The 21,710-nt window shown below is 40.9% G+C and overlaps 1 protein-coding gene across 13 annotated transcripts in view; it reads left to right on the top strand.

Moving 5' to 3' along the window:
* cux2b (cut-like homeobox 2b) overlaps positions 1–21,710 on the top strand; it is a 327,011-nt gene that overhangs the window by 240,459 nt on the left and 64,842 nt on the right. For all 13 annotated transcript variants that reach the window (XM_088000027.1, XM_088000020.1, XM_088000024.1 and 10 more), the window contains 3 exons: positions 9,626–9,755; positions 11,122–11,198; positions 11,655–11,721. In XM_088000027.1, the coding sequence (XP_087856153.1) occupies positions 9,626–9,755; positions 11,122–11,198; positions 11,655–11,721 (274 nt within the window). The remainder of the gene's footprint in view (positions 1–9,625; positions 9,756–11,121; positions 11,199–11,654; positions 11,722–21,710) is intronic.

Below are 21,710 nucleotides of genomic sequence, written 5' to 3'. Positions count from 1 at the left end.
CTTTCTTATATAGTAAACTATTGTGAGGTACCTGAGCAAATGTTTTCTGAAATTCCAGATACATAATGTATGCTGAGCGTCCCTCACTTGTTTATGTGGTGACTTCTTGAAAGAGTTTATCAGATCCATAAGACACTTTGGGGCGGCACAGTGGCTCAATGGTTAGCACTGTTGCTTCACAGTGCCAGAGACTTGGGTTCAATTCCACTCTGAGACATCTGCCTGCATGGAGAATTCATGTTCTCCCTGTGTCTGCATGGGTTTCCTCTGGGTACTGTGGTTTCCTCCCACAGTCCAAAGAAGTGCAGGTTCGGTGGATTGGCCATGCTAAATTGCCCCAAAGTGTCCAGGGATGTGCAGACCAGGTGGGTTGGCCATGGGAAAGGCAGGGTGATGGGGTAGACAGGTGGATATGGGTGGGATGCTCTTTGAAGGGTTGGTGTGGATGTGATGGGTTAAATGGCCTGCTTCCATACTGCAGGGATTCTATGAACAGTTCCTTTTCCTGAAGCCAAGTGATTGTATGAAACATCTCTTAGAATCCCTTCATGTGTTATACTTGGAACTGAAGTCAAATATTTAGTTCCGGGGTTCTGTCTTGTCTCCATATTTAAATGAGATGTGCATCCTTATGGTCTGAGGATTAGTCCTTGACTCAGTGAGCCATTAAAGATTGAGACAAAGAGTTCACAAAAGCACATTTCCAACTTCTGCACCCTCGGGTAACTGTCAAATCCTTTGGCGCTTATTTCAAAAACTGTTATGCTTTTAACTTGATGGCCTTGATTTTTTTTTAGATCTCCTTATTAAGGCAAATCTGCTTGCTGACAAATGATCGATGGATTTGTTTTAGGCAGAACAGAGGCGTATAGAACATGATCTGTGAGGCTGCTCTCTTTGCAGTGGGAGTTAATTCCTGCGATGCTCACTCTTTAGCTTCCAGTTTAATTACTAATTGTATTTATAAATTAATTCAGAGTAACTGCTGTATCAATACATTTATTATAATAAACATGCTGAGCTATTAAAGCACAGATTGAGCACAAATTCTACAGCTAATCAGCTTTGCTGCACGTAAATATTTTTAGTTCAGTGAGAAGATTGTGTTTGTTAATTGGGATAATACGAAATCAGTAAAGCGGTGGAGATATTTGTAGTTTGGTCTCCCTGTTACACCACATGCATCTGAGTAAAAGTAACTTCTTGTAACAATATGAAGATAAGTATTGATGTATCAGTGACATAATATGCTAAACATGAGGGCTCACAACTTGTTGTTTATAAGGATACTGTGTGAAATAATTGTGATCACCTCAGTCCAGTTTCCATTAGGTAAAAACATGCCCTCATTTGCATTGAGTTAGCACCTTCACAGAGTCATAGAGATGTACAGCATGGAAACAGACCCTTCGGTCCAAACCATCCATGCTGACCAGATATCCCAAACTAATCTAGTCCCACCTGCCAGCACACGGCCCATATCCCTCCAAACCCTTCCTATTCATATACCCATCCAGATGCCTTTTAAATGCTCCACCACTTCCTCTGGCAGCTTATTCCACACACGTACCACCATGAGAATAGCGGATGTGGAAATTGAACACATCATGAGGTCCTGCCAGATTCCAGTCATATTTTGGGCTTCCTATGAACCTGTGCCTGATCTGAGAGTGATGTTGCTGAAACTAATTGAATGACATTCAAATAAAAGTAAAGTCCTGTGGATTCTAGAGATCCAAAATAAAAACTGAAAGCACCAAAGAAACTCAGCAGGTCTGACACCATCTGTGGATAAATAAGCAGAGTTAACATTTCAAGTCCGAGATGACTTCTTCAAAATTAACACAGTTGACCGCACAGAGAATAAAATTAGCATTGTTTCTCTTAAAGAAAAGAGCCCCTGGGTTATATGGAACACTTGACAAGGTCAGATCCTGTTATTCATCACAACTGAGCTGCTGGAGGTCTCGTGCAATGGACAGTATCCCTACCTTTGAGCCAGAAACTCCAGGTTCAAATCCCATTCTGGTATCTGATGTCCAAGGAACAATGTATTCATAACGTGGCCAAACACATTGAGTATCAGCCCGCACATCATTTCAACATACACCAATGGTAGACACAGGGACTCCCAATTAGCCATGTGATGGAAGGAAAATTGGAGCCTGTAACACCACTGTTCGTAGCCCTGGAACCACAACACACATTTGAAAAATATGTATTGCCACAGCATCCTGGACTTCTTCAAGGGCAAACCATGACAGGTTAGTTAGTTGGATGATCAGTTTAGATCAGCTTAGAGCCAATAGCCCAGAGTCCCTGTTCTGGGTGAATTTGGGACCTCCCTACTTGCCCTACCTGTAGTAGAACTTGTGGCACTGTGACTCAAGACAGCAACCTCCAGAAGCAGAAGGTGCTGGCTCAAGAAGATGATGGCTCGCTGTGTGTTACCTAGTCTGCAAGACAGGTCTTCAAAGCTGGGCTCCAAGCTTCAAGCTCTGTCCCTTAGGTCAGTTCAGTAACTGTGTATTAAAGAGGGAAACTCCACAGGGTTAACTGATTGTCCCTGTCACATGGTGACCGGGTAGTCTTGAATAGATCTGCATGACCTCTTGTTGTTTTTAAATTTAGTCACAGTTGTTTTGAACAGAATTGCTTGGCCACTTCATAGAGTCATACAGCACAGAAGAGGCTCTTTGGCCCATCGGGTCTATGCTGACCATCCACACTAATCATATTATTAAGGTTTAGTCATGTTATCACGAGACTGTAGTCATATGTAATCTCAACAGAGTAGAATTGGCAAGCTCCTTTGCCTGAAGGACATTATTGAACCAGTTGGATCTTTACAGCAACATGGTAATGCCCACGTTGGCCTGCACCTTATCAGAAGTACTAAATTCACAACTGATCACGGTGAGATTTGATCTCAGGCACACTTAAGTCCACCCCCTTCACAACACAAGTCAATTAAAGACTGTTTTCCGACATTAAAGCCATTAAATCCACTATTTTCTGTGAATGATTAACATAATTGGAATTGCAAACGTTTTAGCATATTGTAATTAGTTTTATACAAACAATAGGTCAATTTTAGAATGACAAACGTTTGGCAACTGAGAAAATACAGGGAGGTAATCCAGCTCATGATTTTCATTATTTCAATTATTCTTTCAAAAAATCAAAAGAAAAGAACTGAAAGAAACTTAAGTTTAAGAATAAAAGTTGAAAACGAAATGAACAAGTGAGATGGCAACACATTTTTTATTCATAGCCAGTAATTATTACAAATTAATACTGCATTGCAGAATCTTAGCTAATACCTAGAACCTAATTAGCTGTTTTACAGCTGTACTAAAATCTAAACAAATAGCAATGTTGTTACCAAAGAAACAGCTGTTTCTTTATATGGCTAGGATATTACATCATTACAGTAGCACTAAGTATTTCGTACTTTAAAGCATACTTTTAATCTGCAATGTTACCATCTGGTTTTATGCTTCTTGGGCAACTTTCCCTTCGCATTTGTGTGAAGCATATAATGCCTCAGTGTGAGCTTGCATAAATAGTCCTGCTGCAGTTGCAATTTAATAGTCACAAATGAAGAACCTCATCCAAAATTTAAATTTATACCACAATTGCATTGAATTTCACCATTTGATTACAGTGGGAGTCACTCAATGGCAGCTAATAGGCAAACACAAACTTAAATAGGCCGCGTCAGATAAGTTGAACAAGACCAAAATATCAAATAATACAATGCATGACAATACCTGATCATCTAATAAATCTTGTTTAGAGGTTTTAAGTTTGTAGTTCGCTTGTGTTGCATTTCATAATTTTTTTTAATGAAAAGATGAACTATAATGAGCAGAGAGTGCTAAAATTTGTCTTTCAAAGTTTGAAGGAAACATTGCCACTGTTTATATTCACTCCAGGGACTCTCTGATTCCCTCCACTGCCATTTATCTTTCCTTGTTTGTGTTTTTGTGCACTTTCCGCATTTAACCCATGTGATGCGCAATGCACTAATGATCAAAACACACCAATTTCTCTGCAAAATTATTCCCATTTCACATACAACAGTCACTGGCTGCAGAGTAAACCTCGGCTTCATTGCTTTGCAATTTACCTCAAAGCTTTGCAAGATACAATTATACACTATTCTCAAATTAAGCCTTGACCTCAGATTTCCAGGGAATTGCTTCCCACTATTACACTTTGAATAAATTCTGAATCCCACTGCCAGCTTCATAATTACATTATATGGAAGATACCCACTCTTCCATGATTCTGCCCAAATTTGTAATATATTCATTAGGAGCAGAAATTTGTTCCCTCACGCCCACTTCATCATTTCATAAAATCATGGTTGATCTGATTTGGCCTCAATTCCACATTCCCACTTATCCCTGATAACCTTTGCTTCCTTTGTTAGTCAAGGACCTATCTACAATGAACACAGAAAATGCTGGAGCAACTGCGCTGATCTGGCAACATCTGAAGAAAGAGAAATAGAGTTAACATTTCAAATCCAGTATCACACTTCCTCAAAACCAAAAGGTGTAGGAAAATAATGATGTTTTACACTTTGGACTGACTTGGAGGAGGAGAAGGGAGCAGGTGATATGGAGGCCCAGTGCAAAAACAAAAAGGTTGCTGCTAATTGTTGCAAAAGAGAACTAGAAATGTAAAGTGGGTGTGAAAGGGAAAAAAAGAACACACGCTTTCTACTGAGCACAATGTAAACAGGAATAGATTTCAGTGTATTCAAGGATTCAATTATCCTGCCTCCACTGCTCTCTGAGGAACTGAGTTCTAAAGACTCATGATCTTCTGAGAGAAAAATTCCTCCTTACTCTCCTCATCTTCATTTTAAATGGGAGACCACTGATTTTTAAATTGTGTCCCATGGTTCTAGTCACTCCCACAAGGGGAATCTTCTTTCAGCGTCCATCCTATCAAGTCCCTTCATGTTCCTACATTTCAATAAGATCACCTCTCATTCTGATAAACTCTAGATAACATGGGCCCAGCCAGTCCAACCTTTCCTCATAAGATACCTTCCCCATCCCAGATATCAGGTGACTGAACCCCCTTTTTTTGAACAGCTTTTAATGCATTTAAACTTGTTCTTAAATCAGGAGACTGAAACTGAATGCAGTACTCCAGATGTGATCTTACCAACATTCTGTAGCAAAACATCTTTACCATCATTGTTCCCTTCAGAATAAACAACAGCAATCCATTTGTCTTTGTAATCACTTGTGATAACTGAATAGTAACTTCTTGTGACTCATATTCCAACACACTTAGATCCTTCTGTACCTTAGCGACTTGCATTTTTTTCTTAATTTGAATTACTTTTCTGTTCTTCCTGCCAAAGTGGACAAGTTCACATTTTCCCATGTTACACTCCAATGTTTTCCCACTCATTTAACTTACCCATGTCACTTTGCAGACTTCTTAATTCTCTTCATAATTTACTTTCCTCTCCATCTTTGTAATATCAGCAAATTTAACAACAGTACTTTCAGTCCCTTCATCCAATTGTTTATAAAGATGGTAAGTAATTGAGGTCCCAACACTGATTTCTGGTACATCACTCTTTCCAATCCCAAGTCAACCCTCTTATGATCGTCTTGTACTTCCTATTAACAAATCAATCCTCTGACCATACTAATATGATACTCCTATACCCTGAGCTCTTACTTTGTGTAATGCCCTTTGATGCAATATCTTTTCAAATACTTTCTGGAAACCTAAGTACTGAAGATCCACTGTTTCCACTGTTATACCTTTTTCTATATTGTTTATAACTTCCCAAAAGAACTCTTAAAAATTAGTTAGATGTAATTTCCCTTTGGCAGAGCCATATTGACCCTACTTAATTGCATCAAGTAGGTTATGATCTACTCAATAATAGATTCCAGTATTTTCTCATTGACAGATTTTAGACAAGCCAGTTTTGAGCCCCCTGTTTATTGTCTCCCTTCTTTCTTGAAGAGAGGAGCAAACATTGCTATTTTCCAATCTAATGGGATCTTCCTAGAATCTAGGGAATTTTGGAAATGTAAACTAATGCATCTTCAAGGTCAGTTCTTTTTTAACACCTTAAGATCAAGTACATCAGGACCAGGGAACTAGTTAGATTTTAGTTATAATAATGTGCTCAACTCCCTCTCCCTGGTGGTTGTAATTGATTTGAGGTTTCACTTTTAGATTCGCAATTCGTTCTGGAATATAATTTGGACCCCTCCAGCAAACTAAGAGACAAAAGGCTGAATCCTACATTTATTTAGCTTGAAGTGTGAGTTGAATTTTTTGGAGAGATTCTCGCTACAAGGCCCAATGAGTTTTCTCACCGTATCTTATTAAATGCACCTCATTAACTACATACCCCACTTCTTCTGCATTCCTCATGTCCAACTCTGTTCTGTCTTCTGTGCCATTCCCAGAACGATTTGCCACTCAGCAGATATCCATCGAGAGACCAGGATCCCTTGCACCCGCACCATCTGTGACATGCCACTGTCCACCTGGATATTCCTAGGCAATCCAGTGTTGCTCCTCACCAGCAGCCATAATGCCATTCTGCCCAATTGTGAACTGATCTTGTATATGCAATCCCATTCTCTCACCGTCATTATCAGTTAATCACCAGGCCATAGACTTTACCAGTCTTTAGCTACATCCCATCTGAAGACCCTGTCTGATTCCCTGCTACTTTTCCTCAGTGCCCAGTGATCACTTGCATCTGATCAGTACTCAGTAAGGGAACATCACTTACAGGCAAGCAATTGGACAAGTTCATATGTGAGCTGTTACTGTCAGCCAGCAAAAAGGAAAATAAAGCAATAAATATAGGCTGCAGTTTTCACGCAGAATGCAAACCATCATAAGCTTGACAGTTCATGATGGTCTTCTATACCCAGATCGTATCGACTGGAACTGGGGGTCAGTCAGGCCCGCACTGCCTTACAATGCCAGGTGCAGCTGTGCTCTGTAATCCTCTGGGAGAGTTCCCTCCAGCTCAATGTCCTCATCCTTCTCCTCAGAACAGTGTCCCCTTTCACCCAGCTCTTTAGCATCGATCACATCACCTTGCTGCCTGCACTAATTGTGCAGTGATACTCCCCTCATCCCACAGCCCCCACTGGAAGTTCCACAATTCCTGGGGCACTTCTGGTTAGAATTCAACTTTGTTTAAGCTATTGCTGCTAAGTTCTGCATCACTGAGATGACAACGTTAGTTTTGCTCACACCAGAAGTGTGGTATAATCTGCCTTTGAGCTACATCTGACACGTCAGCACATTCACTGTGCATGCATTGCCTATGTGAAAAAAGGTGTTTGCAAATGAAATGAAGCTGGAGGTCACACACAGATGCTTTATGTATTTGCCTCTTCAATGTCTTAGCGTCCAGCAGACATGAATCTTTTGCACTGTGCCTGACTCCACCTACCCTGAGTATTGTCCCCAACTGCTTCCACATGGACACTTTCAGTCTATTTACCCCCTTGATCCCACCCCCCAACAATGTGGAAACCCACCACATCATACTCCACTTCTGAAGGTCCACCGTGCCCCTGACACTTAGTGATGCTCATTCTGCTCCTTTACATACCCCGTGTGGAGTGCCACTAACCCCACCCTGCCCCCTCCAAACTCCCATAGCCTATCATGCCCTCCAATACTGTTCTACATACCCCCCGAATCTGTGAGTTTCTCCCTGTCACCATGCTTATTCCCAGCTCCACAAATGTCCCTGCTTGCCCTCTGGCAGCTGTGGGATCTCTGCTGCACCTATAGCCAACCCTAAACCTTGCACCCTCCTGAATGATTGAGAGACAACACCCCACCCCTGACTGACTTTGGTGTATAGTGAGTAGTCAGACATTTCTGGTGACAAGCATTCAGATTTTTGAGAAAAATAACTGACTTGCCATTTGACCCATGTCCTGTCATCTTATAATAAACCAGCCAGGTACAGGGAGCTTCTCTTCAATCACTGGCCTCGAGCAGCACAGTTTTCAAATTGTCAAAGGCTTTCTGGTAGTTTTGTCCATTCATTTTTTTTTGTCTTCCTTTAATGCATTTTCTCAAAGGAGCTAATACAGTGCTTCAATTCAGAATGAACTTCTGATAAAGCTGATTGCTGCTGGTACCCCAAAATCTGGGTGCCTGTCTTCTGAATGGGAAGGTCCAAAATAGCCCTTATTTCAGCTCCTCAAGTTGTTCCTTGACCCTATCCCACAGTATGGTCCAAATAAGTCACTTATGCTTCGGCAAATTTACTTCTGATTTTTTTATAGTGGGCCTCAACTTAGATGGTCACCAGTATCAATGGATTTAAAGTAAGTGTCTAATGTTTGTTCAGTAGATTAATTCCGGAGATGAAAGACTTGTCATATGAGGATTGAACAGATTAGACATATACTTACTTAAATTTAGAAGTATGAAAGGAGATTTAATTGAGGTATATAAGGTGCTAAAGGGGATTGACAAAGTAGACACAGAGCAGAGGTCTTACATTGTGGTTAAAGGGTGGTAGATTTAACACAGAGATGAGGAGGAATAACATTTGCCAAAAACTGGTTAATCTGTGGAGTTCACTAACTTGGTGACACCAAATAAATTTAAGGAGGTGACAGATTTTTAATTAGTAATGGGGTAAAACGGGGAGCAAGCAGGAAAATAGAGTTTAGGCCAAAGGTGAGATCAGCCATGGCCGCATTAAATGGAGCAGGCCTTGGGACTGAATTGTCAGGCAGCATCCAGGGAACAGGAGATTCGACGTTTCGGGCACAGGCCCTTCTTCAGACCCTGTTCCAGCAATAAAGTTTCAACCTTGATCTCCAGCATCTGCAGACCTCACTTTCTCCTTGGGACTGAATTGCATAGTCTTGTCTCTAGTCCTCATAATGTATTTAGGACAATGATACATTTTGACCTTTCATGGAGTGCAGACTAGCCACATCAACAGTACTTCAGTCGAATCACTGAATGCTGTGCCAAGCCCCACAGAAAATGCCCTGCCACTGTCCCCTATTCATTAAGCCTGCTCCATTGTTTCTCTCCCACCCCACCACATGAAAAAGTTTTATTTAGTACCGTTGTTAAATTGTAACCTCAGAGTTTCTCTTGCTGAACTTCTTTCTTTCGATGTACTTTGGAGACGGTAATTGGGTATTTTTGCCCATTAAAGACTTAATTAGATTTTAATTAATTCCATGTGACTTCCTTTCCGCAGACATTATACGCCTTTTAAAAACAGTGGTGGAAACTGCGCTGGTAAAGTGTACACAGTAATTCACTATAATGAAAATGAGGAGGAATATATTCAAATACATTTATGTAATTGCCAATTGGTTTTAATTCACAAAGCGTGAAAATAATAATTAAAGTCAGATCTGCTCATAAAAATGTTCTGGGTGAAAGAACAAGGGAGATGGGTTCATTATTTTTTTCATTTACACTTTGAATATAGTTAAAAGTGTGCAGCTTTTTAAGGGGTTTTGCCTCAAAGAGACTGGTACTTTGTGGATAATGATGTGTGTTAAAACATTCCAGGTTGTCCGTGTGTTGTATAGATATGATCACAATTCCATCTTGTCTCCCACAGCCACAGAACAATCAGCAGAAACCTCTCCAACTGGCTTTGAGGCGCCTGAAGAATTACAAAAGACCAGCACAGACAGCACAGCACTTAAAAGCGATAACCTGTCACAGAAAAATGAGGCAGAAAAAGAAAGGTACATGAGAAGAAGATAATTGCTCAGTAAATCTTCAGGAAAATCTAATCCAGACTGAAAGAGCAGTGTGCACTATGCTGCTGCAGTAATTAATGCTGTACTTTTCACAAAATGAGGTCTTTTTTTTCTCTTCTTTTCCTCTGATTTTCCTTCCTTTGTTTTCATCTCTCCCCATTCTCTCTTATATCCCACTCCTCTTCTTATCTCTCACCCATGCTGTTTTTCCAAGCTCCTTCTGTTGCCCCATCTCTCCCATGCTGCTGTCATCACTCTCCCGCTATGTCATCCCTTCTTTCTTGTTAAGCCTTTCTTGACTTTGATATTAATATAGAATTATTATATTAATATGTGCAGTGTACAAGTTGTTTATTCAAAATCTGATGTTTATAACCAACTAAAGCTTCAAGTATACTCAACAAATTTGATAGAGTTCAAGTGGGTTTCCTTTCAATAAAGTTCATTTACTTGAAGCCAAACCATGTTTCTGCAGCTGCACATTCTCACAAATGGTACACACAGTGACAGGACTACAGCTGACTTCTGGCAGTGGGCATTGTAGGACAATTTTGCTCACTTGTCTACAAAGGAAACTGGAACAAGAAGTACTGTCTCTTGACAGTCTATTTTGGAAGATTTCAATTACTGCAATAACATTACTGTGCAGGACCATTCTTTAGGAAGTACTGTATCTACAAGGACAATAATGCATTCCAATGACCTGGAGTGTGTATTTCTAAATCAGAAATTGTTCACCTGACTCAGTGCATGTTTGCTGAACTGGGGCAAATGCATACAATCGAGAAATGCTAAAAGGTCGCAGGTTCCCCACCCCTGTGCTAAATAATAGTATCCAAATATTGAGGATATGAGTAAAAGTGAAGGAGCACCAGCAGTAGTTGATAGGATGGTTTTAAGTCAGCAGTGGATATGGAATGCTACATGGCATAGAAAGGGTCCCTTCATTGACTCCTTGCTGTCTTTGCACTGGAGAGTGTGACCTGTGTTTAAGTGCTTACTTTTGGAGGATACCTTAAGTTGAATGCATTCATGAACTCAAGGCTGAAAATGTGGCTCGGTGTTTTAAAAAATATGTTTGGGGAGCGCATCTTGTGGAGGGCAAGACTTTTCCCGTTTCTGGGATTCTTTTGAGGATGCTGGTGTGGCTGCTTACCATGTGACACCTGGAGAACATTAAACCTCACCCCAAAAATCAATCTGGAAGAAGCCTATTCATTGACATGGCTCCAAAATATTTGTTCAGTGCATTGAAGAAAAATGTCAGCTTTATGCTCTTCTGTGAAATATGTTAACTGTTTTTTACATGAAGTCCAGTTTAGATGTTGGATTACTGTGTCCTCTCTTCTAGGAGACTACAGGAAGCACAGATCACCTTGGCTGCCAGACTTGGGGAAGCAGAAGAAAAAATTATGGTCCTTCACTCAGGTAGGTGACTTTCAGCATTTGTTCCATAAATAACATTGATGCCGCCTGGGTGGGTGAGGGAACATGACATGTAGTTCCTGACTGTCATGTGCAAGCAAATTGCTGTAATCTATGGTGAAACACAGACGGGTCCCTGTGCAGCTACCTGCTGTAGCACGATAGATCCCCTAGCAGTTTGAGTGGAAAGGTATCGTGAAATTGGTTGCTGCAAAAGTCTGTCCGTTCTGTGCCATAGTTAGTGCAAGATTGAACACATCATGTATCAAGGCACAGGCACACAGCACAAAGCTGCTAAAGTATCACGCAAGTTACCTAGCCCCTTTAAATAAGTCAGGGGAGAAATCAGATGGAAGCAATTCTGTAGCCTTCTTTATGACGGTAATTGCACAAATTGCAGATTAAACCCATGTGACTTAGTGCTCATTTTTTCTCTCCTTGTAATTATCTATTACTCAGCTTTGAAGACAACACAAACAGAGCTCCTGGACCTGAGGTGCAAATATGATGAAGAAGCAGCATCTAAGTGAGTAATCGCGAGTCTGCAATCTCTCATTTGTTAAACACATCCACTTCAAGGTAAAATGTCTGTAGTTTCAAAGAGGAAATGTATTTATCAAATCAGCCATGCACTAACCATATGTCAGGTTATTATTAAAAATAAGACACGGCTCTAGTCTTGATCACATAAATACCCTTCCAGAAATGTGAAGTGGTTCAGGTAATTGGACTAAAATAGACAGAAGTTATGCTAGTTCTCATGAGGGGGGGAAGGGCTAAGATGGTTCCAAGAGGAGCAACTTTATACTTGTCATACTTTAGTTGATCTACTAACATTCTTTGACATACCATTACCATAAATTACACTATTATCTTGAATTTTCAGAAAGTAGTGGGGTGCAGCATTTACCAAACATAGTTCCAGGGGCAGATGTGCTGTTGTGATCCGTTATCACATGATCAAAGATGGTGGCTGCTCTTCATGGTGCTTTGGATTTATTTATGAATATGTATGTTTTCTTCAGTTCACTTTCTTCCACTCCCCCCCTCCCAAATCCACTGCCTCAGTGAGGGACAAAAGACAAAAGTAGTTAGAGAGGAAACTGGGTGACCTGGCATATGCATTGTCAATGATTAGTACAAAGCTACAACAAGTGATTTGTGAAGAAAATGAAATGTTGTCATTTATTGCAAGAGGAATGGAATATGAAAGTAGATAAGTGTTAGTTCTACAAGGCATTGGTGAGGCTACATCTGGAGCATTTGCAACAGTTCTGTCTCCTTATTTTAAGAATGGATATAATTTCAATAAAAACAGTGCATTGAAGGTTAACTCACCTGATTGCTGGAGTGCAAGAGTTGACTTATGAGGACGGGTTGGACAATTTGAGTCTGCATCCGTTGAAATTTGAAAGGTTGAGAATGATCCTGTTGAAAGAACTTGAGGAGACTTGACAAAGTGATTGCTGAGAGGAAGTTCCCCTTTGTCCAAAAGCCGAGAGCTTGGGGGATACAGTTTAAAAATTAGTAATGTCCCATTTAAGATGGTGATTAAGAGAAATTTTTCCTCTCAGACCATCATTAATCTCTGGAATTTTCTTCACTAGAGAGCAGTGGAGGCAGGGTCTTGATATTTTTAAGGATGGGTTAGATACAGGCTTGATTATGGGGGTTTACTTCCCCAATGTAGAACAGACCACATTGTGAATAGCAAATATAGAATTCTAATTTGCAAAAAAAAAAAAAAATTTGCTTAGAGTGTCTGGGACCCTGGACAGTGAAACGTGAGGAGGTGATTTTAATGCTCCTTCTATGTTTGCATTGAAAATGAGAGGTTATTATAAGACAGATAAGCTGCAGAGCTGGGCTGAGAGGTGGCAAATGGAGTTTAATGTGGAAAAGTGTGAGGTGATTCACTTTGAAAGGAGTAAAAGGAATGCAGAGTACTGGGCTAATGGTAAGGTTCTTGGTAGTATAGATGAGCAGAGAAATCTCAGTGTCCAGGTACATAGATCCTTGAAAGTTGCCACCCAGGTTGATAGGGTTGTTAAGAAGGCATATGGTGTGTTAGCATTTATTGGTAGAGGGATTGAGGATTGGAACCATGAGGTCATGGTGCAGCTGTCCCTTTCATTCCTGATGAAGGCTTTTGCCCGAAACGTTGATTTTCCTGCTACTCGGATGCTGCCTGACCTGCTGTGCTTTTCCAGCACTACTCTAATCTAGACTCTGATTTCCAGCATCTGCAGTCCTCACTTTTGCGCAGCTGTACAAAACTCTAGTGCAGTCGCACTTGGAGTATTGCATACTGGTCACCACATTATTAGGAAGGATGTGAAAGCTTTGGAAAGGGTTCAGAGACGATTTACTAGAATGTTGCCTGGTATGGAGGGAAGGTCTTATGAGGAAAGGCTGAGGATAGGCATATGGATGAGAAAGGAATAGTGTAGGTTAGATGGGCTTCAGATTGGTTTCACAGGTCAGCACAACATCGAGGGTTGGAGGGCCTGTACTGTGCTGTTATGTTCTATGTTTTAATAGAGCTCCCCAGTTCCTTCTTCAGGGGCTATACTCCGAAAGTATGGAAAGGGATGTCTTCCCAGACACTCCAGCTAAGATAGTCTGAGTATCAGGTTAAGTACATCTATCTTCAACCTGGGACTCAGACTCATATTAGCCATTAGTTAGTTCTGTAATATACTGGTCCACCACTCACACTATCAGGGACATAAAATACTGAAGCACATAATCTCCTTTATTGCGTCTTTAATTTAAAAAAGAAGGCAGCTGTTATACCTGGGGATATAAGTGATCTGATGCTCTTCCCAACAGTAGCAGTTTGATAATAGGGAGATCAATTTCCTGCATTTACACTCGTGTCATGCTGTTGTTATGAATTTCCACTTTAATAAGTAATGTTTAATCTTTTTACCTTGTTGATGTTATGATATCTAATAGACTAAGTGTACTGTGTTTAGTGGGTGTTAGTGTGATCGGAGTCTCTCTTCCACTGCATTTAATTACAAAATGACCTATCCCAAAGGGGCAATTAGGGATGGTCCATACATGTTAGCCTTGCCAGTGATTCTTATATCTCTTGAACAAATATAAAAAAAAGAAAAATGCGGTAGTGCAGTTAAAATATTTTCCTCAGCATTTTTCTTTGTGTTTGTGTTTATTTTTAAATTCAAAGCCAGTAATGACTTGTTTCACAAAATAATTTTCTTCATCAAATGCTCTTGTTATTTGTGTTAAATCTGACTGGTGCCATATAATAACTTCCTTGATGATTTTAAGCGTTTCATTGTACCAGGAGAGAACGATCCCATTGGATTGTTGTGTACTGCATTATGTGCTTGGACTACTGTGAAGTGTACAAGAATCCTGCAGAGATTACAAAAGACCCCAAAAACCTCAGCAGCTCATTGAGTTAGAAAATTGTGGTTGCTTTTTAATTCAGTCCATGTTTTATCATATCACTATATTTTGTCCGAAATTTGCATTGAAAGCTTAATTCCTTTTTCCCTGTGACATTTTCTAAACAACTCCATGCTTGCCAAAGGTTTCCAGCTGCTTTAAATAACCACTGGCGGACAGATACAGAATGTTTGCACAGACTATAGAAAGGAAGTGGGCTGAATCCTCTTAATTACAAAAGCCAGGAACACATGTTTCTGTAATTGTGAATGTTTTTCATGTTGAGTCTGCTGGCCTTTAACAGAGAACTTCACATTTCACCAAAACGCACAGGCGTATTCATATCCTCCTACTTCAAAGGTATTTTTGTGTTCTGAATATTATAACTATCAGAATAGACTACCTCGAATTCTGTTTGTTCTTTGATTGATGACCTGACTAGAGATGCTGCAGGTTGTCTAAAACTTTGCAAGTTTCCTTGTCTAATACAACAGATCATTAAGGAATCCCAGTCCTGCAGTGGGGGGAGCTGGGCTCAAAGGATAGCCAATAACCTCATCCATAAAATCTTATCTGCAATCTGTGATTCCTGCCAGTACAGCACTTTATCTGTGCAGCATAGAATTGCTCGAGACAATGTATCTTATATTTTCAGAGTCTTTTAAGTGTTATTGTACTTGATATTTTGTGTGTCTCTGGGCCAAATAAGAAAATACTAAAGGATAAAAATTCAAAAACTGTCAAAAATTTAAATCTAAATTTGCAGTCAAAACCAATGTGAGCTTTTTGTCATTCGTTAAGGATCATAGCGACTCACAGTGATATTCAAGGCTGTTGCTGTTTGCTATTTAATGTAAAATTACTGTGCAGTTTTTGTCTCCCAGTCTGAGGAAGGATGTACTTAGCTTAGAGGGAGTGCAGCAAAGGTTCATGAGATTGATTCCTGTGATAAAATGGTTTTGCGTGTGAGGAGAGATTGAGTTTTATAAGTCTGTATTCTCTGGAGTTTGGAAAAATGAACACAGACCAGAAGAGTGGGATGTAGATAGTGCAGTGCTAATCCCTGGGACCCGGACCATGTTCAGACAGCACTGTCCCTTTTGGTATTGTAAACCGTGCACAGTGGCCACTCCACTCTGGGACAAAGTTCCAGCTCTCAAGATTTGATAGTGCTAAAACAAGAGACTGAATATGTGCCACCATTTGTTTTGACAATCAGGGTGCATTCTGGGTGATGTTGACACTGCATCCTTGCCCTCCCAGGGTGCAGCCGCGGGGCTGCTAAAGGACTTTGCATCTCTAATGGGTAATTGAAATCTCTTTCCCTGAGTTTGGCACAGGTAGGTCTTACGAGGTTTTTAAGCTTCCTACTTCACACAGGGAGGTGATGTAACAACACAGACCCAGGAGTCACCTCTGCTACCAGTCTGTACAATTGAATTTATTGAGATGACTTCATCAACTCCAAGGCAATCAGTTAGCAGCAAAAGCAACAGCAACTCTGTGCAGTGTCTGGAAACACTCCAAATCTTGTATGTTTCAATAAGATCACCACTCATTCTTCTAAAGTCTAACAAATAAAGGCCTAATCTGTTTACTCACACCTGATAAGCCAATCCCTTCATCTCAGGAATCAGCCTAGTGAATCTGTTTTGAACTACCTCCTATACCTATATATCCTTTGTTAGATTCAGGAACCAAAACTGGATAAAGTACTCTAGATACAGCCTCACCAACAACCTGTGTAGTCGTAACAACATTTCCCTATTGTTATATTCCAACTGGTTAGCAACAAAGGGAAAACATGCACTTGCTTCTTACTTACTTGCTAACCTCTTGTGTTTCATGCACAAAAACACTCAGATCCCTCTGTGCTGCCCTTTTTGGTGTCTCTCTACTCCCTCCTCCTCATCATTAATCTAGATAATAATTGAGGCCCTAGGACTGATCCTTGTGGCATTCCAATAGTTAAATCTTTCCAACCTTGAAAAAGACCCATTAATCATTACTTTGTCTGTCTTCTTTGTTAAACAATCCAGAATCTATGCTAATACATTACCCACAATACCAAGAGCTCCTATCTTGTGCAATAACCATTTGTATGGCACCTTATTGAATTTTTCTGGAAATCCAATTACCAGTTCCCCTTTATGAACTCTGCTGGTTATATTCTGAAAGATTTCTAACAAATTAGTCAGACATGATTTTTCTTTCACAAAACCATGTTGATACTATTTCATTATGTTAAGCTTTTCTAAATATCTTTTTATATCTTCCTTAATAATGGACTATAGCATTTTCCCAAAGATAGGTGTTAAGCTAACTGGCCTATACTTTCCTACTTGCTATTCCTCCCTCTTGAACAGGGTCAACACATGAGCAGTTTTCCAATCCATGAGAACCCTCCTGGAATCCAGTGGATTCTGGAATATTATAGCCAATGCCTCCATTATCTCTGTAGCCACTTCCTTGAAAACCCTGGGATGCACATCATCAGGTCCTGACAACTTGTTGGTCTTTGCCCCATTAATTTGCAGAAACTTTGTCCATTGTGATAGTGATGACTACAATGTCTTTCCTGGCATTAGGACAATTGGGATGCTTATAGTCTCCTCCAGAATGAAGACCCTTGCAAAATATTGGATTAACTTATCTGCCATTTCCCTGTTCTCTATTAATAATATCCCAATTCTCTGGCCTACCATTAGTTTATGCCACTTTGCATGCCTTAGACAAAGAACAAAGAAAATTACAGCACAGGAACAGGCCCTTCAGCCCTCCAAACCTGTGCCAATCCAGATCCTCTTTCTAAACCTGCCGCCAGTTTTCTGCTCCCTGCCCATTCATGTATTCATACATCTTTAATGACACTACCACCTCCGCTGGCAACATGTTCCAGGCACCCACCACCCTCTACGTAAAGAACTTTCCACGCATATCTCCCTTAAACTTTTCCCCTCTCACCTTGAACTCGTGACCCCTATCAATTGAGTCCCCCACTCTGGGAAAAAGCTTCTTGCTATCCACCCTGTCTCTACCTCTCATGATTTTGTAGACCTCAATCAGGTTCCCCCCCACCCCCCCCCCGCCCCCCATCTCCATTTTCCTAATGAAAATAATCCTAATCTACTCAACTTCTCTTCATAGCTAGTGCCCTCCATACCAGGCAAAATCCTGATGAACCTCCTCTGCACCCTGTCCAAAGCATCCACATCCTTCTGGTAATGTGACGATCAGAACTGTATGCAGTATTCCAAATGTGGCCAAATGAAAGTCCTTACAAATGTAACATGACCTGCCAACTCTTGTACTCAATACCCCATCTGATGAAGGAAAGTATGCCTTATGCCTTCTTGACCGCTGTATTGACCTGCATTGCCACCTTCAGGATACAATGGACCTGAACACCCAGATCTCTCTGTACATCAATTTTCCTCAGGACATTTCCATTTACTGTATACTTTGCTCTTGAATTGGATCTGCCAAAATGTATCACCTCGCATTTGCCTGGATTGAACTCCATCTGCCATTTCTCTGCCCAGCTCTCCAAATTATCAATATTCTGCTGTATTCTCTGACAGTCCCCTTCACTATCTGCTGCTCCACCAATCTTAGTGTTGTCTGCAAACTTGTTAATCAGATGACCTCTACCTTCCTCCAGATCATTTATGTATATCACAAACAACACAGATCCCTGTGGAACAACACTGGTCACAGTTCTCCGTTTTTGAGAAACTCCCTTCCACTATTACTCTCTGTCTCCTGCTGCCCAACCAGTTCTCTATCCACCTAGCTAGTACGCCCTGGACCCCATGCGACTTCACTTTCTCCATCAGCCTACTATGGGGAACCTTATCAAACACCTTACTGAAGTCCATGTATATGACATATACAGCCCTTCCCTCATCAATCAACTTTGTCACTTCCTCAAAGAATTCTATTAAGTTGGTAACACATGACCTTCCCTGCACAAAACCATGTTGCCTATCACTGGTAAGCCCATTTTCTTCCAAATGTAAATGGATCTTAGTATCTTCTCCAGCAGCTTCCACTGGTGTCAGGCTCATCAGTCTATAATTACCTCGATCAGGCAGGTAAAAGTGAGGACTGCTGATGCTGGAGATTAGAGTCTAGATTAGAGTAGTGCTGGAAAAACACAGCAGGTCAGGCAGAATTCGAGGAGCAGGAAAATCAATGTTTCGGGCAAAAGCCCTTCATCATGAATAAAGGCAGGGAGCCTCCGGGATGGAGATATAAATGGGAGGGGGATGGGACTGGGAAGAAGGTAGGCAATAGTACAACAGGTGAATGGAGGTGGGGATGAGGGTGATAGGTCAGAGAGGAGGGTGGAGCGGATAGGTGGGAAGGGAGATAGGCAGGTAGGACAGGTCATGGGGATGGTGCTGAGCTAGAAGGTTGGAACTGGGGTGAGGTGGGGGGAGGGGAAATGAGGAAACTGGTGAAGTCCACATTGATGCCCTGGGATTGAAGTGTTCTGAGGCGAAAGATGAGGCGTTCTTCCTCCAGGCGTCAGGTGATGAGGGAGTGATGGTGAAGTAGGCCCAGGACCTACATGTCCTCAGCAGAATGGGAGGGGGAATTGAAATGTTGGGCCATGGGGCGGTGGGGTTGATTGGTGCGGGTGTCCCGGAGATCCCTGCTACCCTTGTTAAACAAGGGGACAACATTAACAGTTCTCCAGTCCTCTTGGACCTCACGTGTTCAAGGATGCTAGAAAGATATCTGTTAAGGCCCCAGCTATTTCCTCTCTCACTTCCTTCAGTAACCTGGGATAGATCCCATCCAGACTTGGGGACTTGTCCACTTTAACGCCTTTTAGAATATCCAACACTTCCTCCCTCTGTATGCTGACTTGACCTAGAGTAATCAAACATCTATCCCTAACCTCAACATCCATCATGTCCCTCTCCTCGGTGAATACCAATGCAAAGTACTCGTTAAGAATCTAACCCATTTTCTCTGACTCCATATATAGCTTTCCCCCTTTGTCTTTGAGTGGGCCAACCCTTTCTCTAGTTACCCTCTTACTTCTGATTGGATACTCTCCTAGATCACCTTTGTTAATTACAGGTGGCACCTCCTTGTTGAAGGCTCTTTCTTGCTTGGATTAAATATCTGCAAAGTGGAATAAATACCTGCTTAAATGTCTGCCATTGCACACTCACTGGCTTTTCCCAACAGTCTATTTCCCAGCCAACTTAGACAACTTTCTTCATACCCCTATTTAAATATCCCTATATGTGCCTTTACTTAAACTTGAAATTTTACCATGCTGTGATGTCTATTCCTTGGAGAATACTTAACTACACAACCTCTTCTTAATCCTACCTCATTACTCAATCTGAGATATAAAATAACCTGTTCCTGTGTATATTGCGCAACAATATGCTCTAAGGAATAATCCGTGATGCATTCTACAAATTCATGTTCCATGTTACCGTTCTCCATTTGATTTGTCCAGTCAATGTGCATGTCAAAGTCACTCATGGCAAGTGTAGAAATCTTACACTGTTCCATTATTTCCCAATTTATATTTTATCCTACATTGAAGCAACTCTTTTTTTTCTTTTTTTGCCTCTCTTTCAGAAATGTTGTCACACACCACTGACCAGCTGTCCCACAACCAATTCAACATGTTGTTTTTCTTTGTCTTTTATGATTAACCGCCACCAATAAATCCCCCATGTAACCAATTAGACATTTACTTGTAAAGCCAATTACAGGCAATGTACACCATCAAAGGCCAGGGAGGGTAGGGAGAGTGGAAGGGGCGAAATCAAAATGGAGTTGGAGGGGGAAATAAAGTGTATTCCCAGCGGTGTCCGCTTCACTAAAAACATTAAGAGCATTGGTGGAGTGAGGCAACTCTTAAGGAACCTGTAGACCATTTCTATCTGTGAGTTATTTCCCTCACTGTTTCTTTTCACCACACATTATTAAGAAAGCCACCCCACCCTCTTTCCCTTTCTGCCTGTTCTTCTGGAACATTGAATACCCGTGAATAATGAGTTCCTAGTCATGGTCACCCCATAACCATGTCTCTATAATAGCTATCAAGTCATATTCATTAATTTCTAATTGTGCTGTTAACTCCTCTGTTTAGATACAAAGTTTGCGCATTCAGATAAAAGGCCTTAAGCTTTGACTTTTTACCATTATTGCATATTGTGGTTCTGATTTCTGTTGCGCTCTTCAACTTATTTTCTACTTCCCAAACTTTGCCTCTTCCCTACCTCATACCTCTGCCTCTTGTTTATTTTTGATCTTATCAATTTTGCTTCAGTTGAGACCTCTCCCTCTCCACCATTTGTTTTAAAGCTGCATCTACAGCCCTGGTTATATGATTTCCTAGGATTCCGGTTCCAGCCTGGTTCAAATGAAGCCTGTCCCAGTTGAACAGCTTTCTCTTTCCCTGACTGGTGCCAGTGCCCCATGAAAGGGAGCCCACACCAATGTTGATGACACGTGTTTACTTCTCTACCCTTATTTACTCTATGCCAATTTGCACATAAAGTAGGGAGTAATCGTGAGATTTAAACCTTTGTGGTTCTACTTTTTAGTTCAACATAAAGTTTCTTGTAATCCTTCAGCAATCTCTTAAATCCCCCAATCTGTTGCTTGATCTTCCTGTGCTATCATCAGACACTGTAGGGGAAACTACGCAGGAAGACTTGAGAGACATCTTTAGATTATCAGAGAGGAAACCAATATCAATTCTTCTCCTATTTGTATCAGAACCTGTGGTCCAGGTTTCGAGGGAAAGTATATTCTTTTGGTAGGTGAGGATGGGGAGAGCCACAACATGACAAGAGCCTGAGGTCCATTTCTTTTCTGCCAACTGTTCATAGTGTTTCCCTTGAAGATGATGGATGTTGAGTTACTATTCTTCATATGAATCTTTAGTAAGTTGGAGGAAGGCTGTAAGAGTGCATGTGCTTTAATTCATTCTCAGGATAAGGGCCTTGTCAGCAAAGCCTTCATATACTGTCCATTCATATTTGAGAAGGTTGGCATATAGATGCAGAGGCAGGAAGTTTGTCATAATTTTTAGCAGGCCTCAGACAAGACAAGGAGATA

This window comes from Chiloscyllium plagiosum, unplaced genomic scaffold, assembly GCF_037043375.1.
Source record: "Chiloscyllium plagiosum isolate Xiang-an unplaced genomic scaffold, Cpla_swu_hap1 HiC_scaffold_24, whole genome shotgun sequence".
NCBI classification, from domain to species: domain Eukaryota; kingdom Metazoa; phylum Chordata; class Chondrichthyes; order Orectolobiformes; family Hemiscylliidae; genus Chiloscyllium; species Chiloscyllium plagiosum.
Note: the sequence above shows the minus strand (reverse complement) of the source record. Positions and strands in the feature narration are given on the sequence as shown.